General features: G+C 40.4%; 1 protein-coding gene across 1 annotated transcript in view; it reads right to left on the bottom strand.

Annotated features, from left to right (window-relative positions):
- ABCA12 (ATP binding cassette subfamily A member 12) overlaps window positions 1–9,033 on the bottom strand; it is an 88,938-nt gene that overhangs the window by 55,895 nt on the left and 24,010 nt on the right. Inside the window, exons 5-10 of the mRNA XM_009636586.2 lie at window positions 8,142–8,262; window positions 7,209–7,394; window positions 6,231–6,409; window positions 2,557–2,669; window positions 1,382–1,478; window positions 1–1,252 (exon numbers count right to left, since the gene is read on the bottom strand). Coding sequence (XP_009634881.2) covers window positions 1–1,252; window positions 1,382–1,478; window positions 2,557–2,669; window positions 6,231–6,409; window positions 7,209–7,394; window positions 8,142–8,262 — 1,948 coding nt within the window. The remainder of the gene's footprint in view (window positions 1,253–1,381; window positions 1,479–2,556; window positions 2,670–6,230; window positions 6,410–7,208; window positions 7,395–8,141; window positions 8,263–9,033) is intronic.

Raw genomic sequence — 9,033 nt, 5'->3', positions numbered from 1 at the left:
GCTGTTCTCAAGGAAAGGGCTCAAGGCTAAATGCAAGAACTCCCAAATTTTTGCCTCTAGTGAAGTATTGTGCCATAAGGAAGACTCACTGGACTGCTGAAGTAGAAGATGTGTTAAGTTATAGACATGGTTAATTATTTCTTCACTGGAAGCTTCACTGGCACTTGTATAATGAATGATTTTCATTCCTGTCCTCAGAAGTTCAGACAAGCTCTCAAAGGTTTTATTGTCAAAATTAAAGAAAAGATCTATAGATTTTAATTTACTGACATTATAATTCAGCTGTAAGTCTTTTAATATGTACAAGGTCTTTTGTATGGCTTGAGTGACTAGTGAGATATTGGCTACTTCAGAGTTTTCCCCAAACTCTTTAAACACAGCTGTTATAAATTCTGACAGTTGATCTAATTGTTCACTGAAGACATTTGAATTATTATTCAGCTTTCGTAAATGGCTGTTTAATACCTCTAAAAACTGCCTATAGGCTATGATGCCCGTGTTGTTCCACTTCATCGATCTCAGTTTCTCCCCAAAGCGCCAAAAGGCATTCAACTCATCCCACTGGGCTTCACCCATGGAGCTTTCTACTTTCCGCATCAGTTCAAATACAGGCATCAGTAGGTACTGATAACCTATTTTTGTGTCTGTCATTATAAAAAATATCTTCTGAAGAGCTAGGATCTGGTCTGCAAAGTTGTTGTAGGACACCGGCTTAAGCAGATAATCAGAAAACAAAGATGCTATTTCTTGTATTCCATTTAAACGGTCTCTGAAGTCTTCGAGAAATGATGGCGTGCTAGTGGAGAGCAACACTTTGAGAGCATCCTTAGTTTGCACTGTACTAAAATTAGAATTATTTAACTGAACTGGATTCCAAATCACTGTAGCTAATTTTAAAGCACTCTGAATTTCTTTCCACTGGGTCATTATATTGAAAATGGAAGTCCCATTAAAGTCACTCTCTAATTGCACTGATGTGAAGTTATAGATTTCATCAATTATTTCCTTATTATATGATTCCTTTAATTTATAATCATGATGTGGATTCATTCCCAGTTCAAGAATTGCATACAATTTCTGTAATGTTTCATTCTTCAAATTTCTGAATAGATTTAAGCTTTTTAATTCACTTCTATTCATTTTTTTCTCAAAGCCTTTTAAATGATGTAGAGACTTTTGTATGGCTTCTAAATCATCTGAATTAATGGACCTCTTGGAGTGTTTTCCACCAATCTCTGGTGACTTTATTTTTCTGGAGGGGAAAAAAAAAAGCATTTTAGTGAATATGAAATCAATGCAAGTAGAAATGTAAGGTGATTTAGAGCAAAGATCATAGATTTTAATTATACTGTTAGTAATATCCCTTTAGCTAATATCTTACCTCAGAACTTCCTCCAATTCAGATACTAAAGTCCAATTGTCTTTCCAGTTAGCAAAGAGATTACAAATATATCTGGTCACCAAACTTTTTTCTTTATCTACAACAAACATGTAAAGAGTATATTAGTAAAGTCCACATTAGTTTGGAAACTGAGAAGAGCTGTATGGCAAATCTGTCAAGGGTAACATACATATATGAAGTTAGGCTCCTACAACAAGACACAAGATCCTTAGATCTTGTTAGGTCAGGCTAGAAATTTGAGTGCTCTTTTGGGGTGTAACTCTTCCTGGCCTTCCAAAGGAAGTCAGGATGCCACCTGCCATCACAGAAATGATTTTCCATCTCAGGAACAGCTCAATGCCCCTGTGATCTGGGTGCTAATGGAGCTCTCCTCCTGCTTTAGGAGCACTTTGCCAACAATAATGCAGCATAAGGTAGCTTAATATTTAGTACTGTTTCTTTCCCTTCATTGGGAATGCTTTTTACTACTCACACATAGGCTTCATCTCCAGCATCATTTATATCTCCCATAGCCATTTATAATCATCTTTATATCCCCACGTGCCCAGTCCTCTCACTAGCCACATCTCCATATTTTCCCTACTTGCACTGCATTAGTCTGCTTTCTTCTTATCCACCTCAACTTCACAATCTCCATGAAACAAGCAGAGAACGGATAGCATTTACCAATCTGTCCTTTGTAGCATTTAGATGCTGTACCTTTCCCTTACCCACTCACATAACCTCAGTTAAAGGTGGATGTCAAGGACCCTGCCTCTGCTGTAAGCCAACAGGGGTTTAGAGAACAACTAATCTTGATGTATACAGCTCATTGTGCAGCCCAGCACAAGCCCCTACCTTGATATACCAAGGTGAGGTTGACAGAGCCCATAACTAAAGGCAGATTTTGGCACCCACCCACCTCCAAAATTACTGCTCCTCATTTCAACTGAGACTGTAAACTCCTTCATTGCGTACTGACAAAACCAAGCTTTTTTACTTCTTACTTTTAAATGAGGTAATTTTATTCACATTTGTAAAAAGTTGAAAGAAGAATTCATTATCCTGAGCCCCGAACAGTAGGCAATCTGTATGGTTACTTATTAGCCTGCAGTTTGCTTCTCCTCAGCATGACAGGTTTTCAGCAGAGATATGACTATACGGAGGAGCCTTACCTTGCTCCAAGCAGTTCAGGGAATATGGAGGATCTGTAACCCCATTCTGAACAGTTTTGAATCTATCATCAGTCACGAGCGAGGCAGAGACATTGTGAGCTGCCAGCACAACACTAAAGGGACGAGGAAAAAAAAAACAAAACAAAAAACCAAGGAAAATAAATTGTGGTTACAGGTTTATGAGAAGAAATAAAACAAGTGTTCAAATAGGAAACAGCTGGAGTACAGCCTATCATTCTTAAAATGTCTGACAGACAAGCCATTGCCCCTACTTCTAATTATTTGTTTGATCATGCACAAAATACAAATACAAAGGGCTTTGATGGGAAAGCCATGGCAGTATATTAGCATAAACATGCATGTTGCACTCATTAGATGTATTTATTCAAAGGGTTATGCAAAATCTATAGACCACTTAAATCTTCACAATAGGGCTCGGAAAACACTTGGGTGATACGCCAGTGCAGTGATTCACTGCTGTGGGTGAATGTCCTCCTAAAAGAAACCAAGAAGCAACCAGACAAGGCCCAAGGGAGAGCAGGGACCTAGGGGACAACATCTGTGGACGGAACAAGCAGTCACAAATAACAGTTACCATTTCCAATTCTCCTTCTTTCCTCTTTTATACTGTAACAGCCAGGCTGACAGGGAAGCAAGGAATGTTTTTCAGTCTTAGGAAAGAAGAGGCTGATAATCAGGCATACAGTATCACAGAGGAAGTCATTTAAAAGACTGACTGTTCAATGTGTGCAGGTTACTGAAAACTTCACAGCAATTATTAGTCCCTTTTGCTTCTCCTGTATAAAGAGTAGCTCTTCACTGTAGGCATAGGGTCACTGTGAAATGCACAATCTCTTGCCTGCCTGAAGTTCTGCAGGTGATACACAAAGAACCTAGCTGAGCTGATTTCAGTGGCATGAATAAATACATACTGAATTGTTGGAAAAGACTGCTAGTGAGAACAGAGCACCAGGGACCTCTTCTCCTCATTTAGCATAATGTCTCCGTGCAAGTTTCATGGACTTGGTGCTCACCGTTTCCATTCTGCAGAGGTGCTTGTTAGTAAGAGTCTTAGAGGGGGAAGAAGGAGAAGAAACTGCAGGCATAAATGAAATATTTAGTTGAGCAATGACAGAGCCAAGGAAGAGGGAGGCATAAGCTTGCCAAAAATGGATGCATATCATACAGATCAGAAGGTAGCAAGCACAGCAATAAGTGTTGTTGTTGCCCTTTTCTTTCAGACTTGCAGGGCTTTTGCAGATGTTGGCTTTAGAGACAAAGTTCAGCTTCGGTGCTTATCTGAAAAACTATCTTAAAGCAACAAACAGGAGCATTTGTGAATTCAGTCTGTAAACCAGGTTTGTGTGGGTAATAAAATTTGCTCCTAAACTTTCTCTAGAATTCATGACTTTGGAGTTACTGTTTCACAGTGGTGGTGTTTATCATGTGGTTAATACAGATGCCACAATGAGCAAAAGTTCTTTTCTTTTGCATCTTCATAATTATATGTGCTGGTTTTGGCTGGGGTAGAGCTAATTTTTTTTTTTAACAGTAGCTAGTGTGGGGCTCTGTTTTGGATTTGTGCTGAAAACAGCATTGATAACACAGGGATGCTTTCATTACTGCTGAGCAGCGCTTACACAGAGTCAAGGCCTTTTCTGCTCCTCACCCCACCCCACCAGCGAGGAGGCTGGGGCTGCACAAGAAGTTGGGAGGGGGCACAGCTGGGACAGCTGACCCCAAATGGCCAAAGGGATATCCCACACCATCACATCATGATCTGCATATAAAGCTGGGGGAAGAAGAAGGAAGCAGGGGGACACTTGGATTAATGGCGTTTGTCTTCCCAAGTAACCATTACATGTGATGGAGCCCTGCTGCCCTGGAGGTGGCTGAACACCTGCCTGCCCATGGGAAGTGGTGAATGCATTCGTTATTTTGCTTTGCTTGCTCGTGCAGCTTTTGCTGTACTTGTTATAAACTGTCTTTATCTCAAGCCATGAGTTTTCTCACTTTTACCCTTCTGATTCTCTCCCCCACCCCACTGAGGAGAAGCAAGCGAGCGGCTGTGGGGTGCTTAGTTGCTGGCTGGGGTTAAACCATGACATTATACTACAAAAAGATTCCCTGTATAACATTTCTTTAGAAGGTCAGTACTGCCTGAATAAAAGACATGGCCAGGCTTGCTAAGATGTGCTTTTGTAAGCATCATTAAAAATAGTATTTGTGCAATCTCTTTGCAATAACTCTTTACACATGCACTTACGCTGCCAGATGCTAGGCATAAAAGCACTGCACAGTTCTGGTGATGAAATTCTATGTGCCTCTTTGTTGTGCCTATGATAACTTTGCCCAGCTCTGCAGCTGTGGAGCAAAGCAGAGCAGCACAGTAAATATTAATTCTTCCTGGGCACTCAAACAGTGCTTGATTCTCTCAGACTTGATTCTGCAAGCCAGTAAATGCAAACAAATGCAATAATCCTGTGACTGAAACAACAGCAGGGACAAAATATTTCTGAATAAAATTAAAATTCTTGCCACACTGCTACTGACTCTTTTAAGGATACGGACATTACAACTTACAAATAGTTCTCACAATGCAGTATGGCACATTACCATATATTAAATGTACAGGTTTTTAAGTGCCTCGGTAACATGCCAGTGATGAGAAGTGAGTCCCTCTAAGCCTGGGGGCTGTAATCAAAGTGGCAAAGTTTCTACAACCTCTTTTGGCATTTTTACCCAACTGCTCATGTATCCAAGGAAAAAAAAAGTCTGAAGACAATCGGTTGCCTGCTGTCCTCCACGTGCTGTAAGAAGTGGAGTATTCAGAATAGTTTATAGCAGTGTGAGTCACACATCCAGTAGATGATTTGGAAGAGTCCCCTGATCTCTTGAGTAACTCAAGTCTTCTAGAGATCAGAGAGAGATTAGCCCAACTATGGACCAGGAAAGGGATTTCAAGGCTAAGCCCATTTTAGAAGAATTTTCATTGTCCTAGATGCATACAGCTTCAAGTGTTTCAGCACAGTTAATTAATGCAATTAAACCACCTCTGTTTTTCATATAACCACTGAGCAAGAACGTAACTGGTACTTTCTTCTGAAAGTCAGACATGTTCAAAACACCATATGCTAAAACCCAGGCTCCCTCTCTTCTCTGTTTTTTTGGGACCAATCTTGAAAGGTAACCAGCAGTAAATCAGGTAATCAATTAAAAAAAAAGAATTCATGGCCCCTACAAATGCTTGAGGTGTTCCAAAGCAACTTGAATTTGGTCCTATGCTTTCTGGAAAGAAGCAGCCAGCTGCTTTCTTTAGCAGAACAACTATCCAGCCAGCAGGGCTCTTCTTCCACTAAAGGCAGTGGCTGTCACTTACTACCTTTTCTATCTGCCCATGGGCATGACAGTGCTTCTGAGCAGGCTGGAAGAAAACTAAGAGTTCATATCAAGCTCCCATTTAAAAAGTGATGCAAGAGTCATTGAAAATCAAAACACTGCTCACTGTCCAACAAGACCTTTAGAGATATGTTAGTATGGAGCCATATGATCCTCCAAATAAACCATGCTTTTAAGCTAACACCCTTTCTTCAAGATGAAAGTGATGTCCCGAGATTTCAAAACACAAACCCACCAACTTTCAGTGCCTCTCATGGCATTTTCTGTGTTTTTACCTGCTTGGATTCTGAAGGAAATCAGTTATGTCTTGCAGTTGCATGCTGCCCTGGAACACATCTGGGGCCAGCAAAAGGAAATGCCACAGGGAGGTGTCATTCTGCACTTGGTAGATGAGCATTAGAAACGAGACCATTTCACTGACAAACGCTGCCTGGTACTGGGGGTCACGTTGCACCTTAAAAAATAACAATGCAAGATGTTATTTAAGAATAGGAACCCTTGTTGCCTGTGTGTCTTACTATGTTTTTCAGCTTGCATTGGACTTGTAACACAACTCTAAAAACAATACATTCAAATGACTCCAGTGACAGGCAATAACTGAGAGAGTGACTGTGCTTTACCTTCACACCCCAGACTGTACAATAAATTCCCTGTTTAGACAAGCCCTACAATTCACAATGTCCCAAGCAGTCCAAAGACTAGAAATACAAGAAAAATGAATATCAATCCTTACCCTGGCAAAAAAAAAGAGAAGGCATTATCTTTAAAGGATTCATTTGCTTTAATTATATAGCTTTCCCAAAGACAAGTACTGCTTTAGTCATGAATCATTGGATCAGATGCAGGAGTTATTGGATGAAGTTATATGGCAGAGGTAATACATTATTTAATTTCTTGGCTCCCCAAGTTTTAAATATTCTTATTTACACCAGATCCTCACACTGTCCTATCTACCTGTCACTGCAGCAGGGCAAATAAAGAGGAGAACAAAGACCTAAGTGTGGCGAGAACCCTTAGTGGCCACTAGCTGATGGCTGGATGTTCTTGCCTTTCCGAGCTGTGTACTCAACTCTAAGGTCTTTGGGCTAATCCCATTCACAAGAATTAGCTCAGCCTCATCATGCACTTTGGTATAGAGATGAGCAGCTCCTAGCCAGATCGGGTCATGTTTCTATCTCCCAAACACTGCAATAACGTGTGTGAACTAACACAGCTACTAGCTGCAGATACTAGGAAAGGTCCCAAGCACTCACCTGAGAGAACTGACTTCTGAACTCTTGGGTAAATGACTCTAAAAGTGATGAGTTTGTAAAGCAGAATGTTCGGTGGATATTGGCTGCCATCTTCTCTTCAGTGAGACCGGGATGTGCTATGTATCGCGACAAGACCTCACACAGAATGACTTTGAGATTTGCTGCAGTTGAATATTGGGTCTGGCTCTAAAAGCAAGATGCAATGTTAAAGGTAGCTTTAAAGCAATACTCTATTTCAGATGGTTTTAACTGCAGTGATGAGACTTCTTTCAAGGGGTAGTAGTGACATCTGAAAAGCATTGTCATTACAAGCACTTACACACATATAGAATCCTAACAATTCTAAGGTGAACAGTGTCACTGAAATCCCTCAAACTCCTCATGTGAATAAAGAGAAGTATGTGCATAAGTGTTTGTAGGCCTTAATACGAAAAATACAAGCATACTGGTGTCCATTACATGGTACCAACTTTCTGTTACAAAGGAGTTGTTCCTATATGTAGTCAATACCTACACAATAACCATGCAGTCCCTCTGATGCCACTGCAGCAGTGTTGTGGGCAAATAACAAATTCAGTGGCAAAGTCTGTAACATCATATCTTTAATTTCATGTGAAAGAAAAAAAACACTCTAAACACCTTAATTCACACTAGTTTTGAGCAAAATATTTCAGGGTGTTGTGTGGCTGTATTCGGTAATTCATGGTATGTCCCAAGGTCTGGTTTATTTGTTTCTGCTTAGAAGATAATAAATTTATCACAGAGCTTAAAAGTCCACCCACAATAACTGTCTTCCTCTTCCCAAAATAAAGCACATTCACATAACAGAGGAGATTCGAAAGCAATAAAAGCTGTATGTTGGTACTTTGAGCTTCTAACTCTTTGACTATACATAAATGCTCACACTCAGCTATTATGCAAATAAAGACTTACCTTCCCAAAATTAAGGATTTTGTTGAACATGTTGATGCTGGAAGTCAAGTTGGATGGTGATGAAATATGCCAAAGTTTTTTTTCTCCATGAGATACCAAATCCCAAAATGCTGCAATAACAGTTTGAAACACTGTATTTTAATGTCTTTTAACCTCTTTGCTACATCAAACCATGACACAGAATAGCTGACTACAGCTTTGGGCATGCCATCATTATTAATCTATTTCCAAAGGTACAGCCAATGGCATCCTGTAATTACTTAAATTGTTTTTTTTTCTGATGTAATTAAATCCTGGATTACATTATTTCCTTCTGTAACTTTTTTTAAACTAAATGCATTTAACTATCTGATTGCAGGTCAACTTTAATTTCCACCTCTTTTCTCCAGCTCTGTAGCTCCCCCATGCAGGAAGAGAGATGGGCAGCCTTACAGGGAAGCCCACATCAGCTCAAGCCAATAGTCCAGTAAGGGAGAACTCTCCAGGCATCTCTGGCACCAGTGGGTGGTACTCGTTATTCAGAAACAGCTCCAACACAAATTTGGAGCACGGCTGCCAGCGATGCACAGTGGCATGCCGCCAGGTGCCCAGCTGATGCACACCGAAGCCGATGCTTGCACTGAGTTGCACTCTCGAACACAGCTCACTGAAACCAAAGGAGCTATGCAAGTTTACACCAGCAGAAGCTATGACCTATGATTTTTATTTTATTTTTTAAATAAGATGTAGAACTGAGTTGTTCCCTGACCATCCGTGGCCATCAACATGAGTTGATAGTTCCCGTAACCGTTGTTCTTTTTCCCACGCCTCTGCGTTCAGTTCCTTTTGTGTTCTGCCTTTTTCTGCCCGTACACCAACAAGTGCATTGGCAGGGATGGTAATTGGAACAGAG

The sequence above is a fragment of the Egretta garzetta genome, unplaced genomic scaffold (assembly GCF_000687185.1).
Source record: "Egretta garzetta isolate BGI_Z169 unplaced genomic scaffold, ASM68718v1 scaffold230, whole genome shotgun sequence".
Classification (NCBI taxonomy): domain Eukaryota; kingdom Metazoa; phylum Chordata; class Aves; order Pelecaniformes; family Ardeidae; genus Egretta; species Egretta garzetta.
This window is presented reverse-complemented; position numbering and strand designations above follow the sequence as displayed.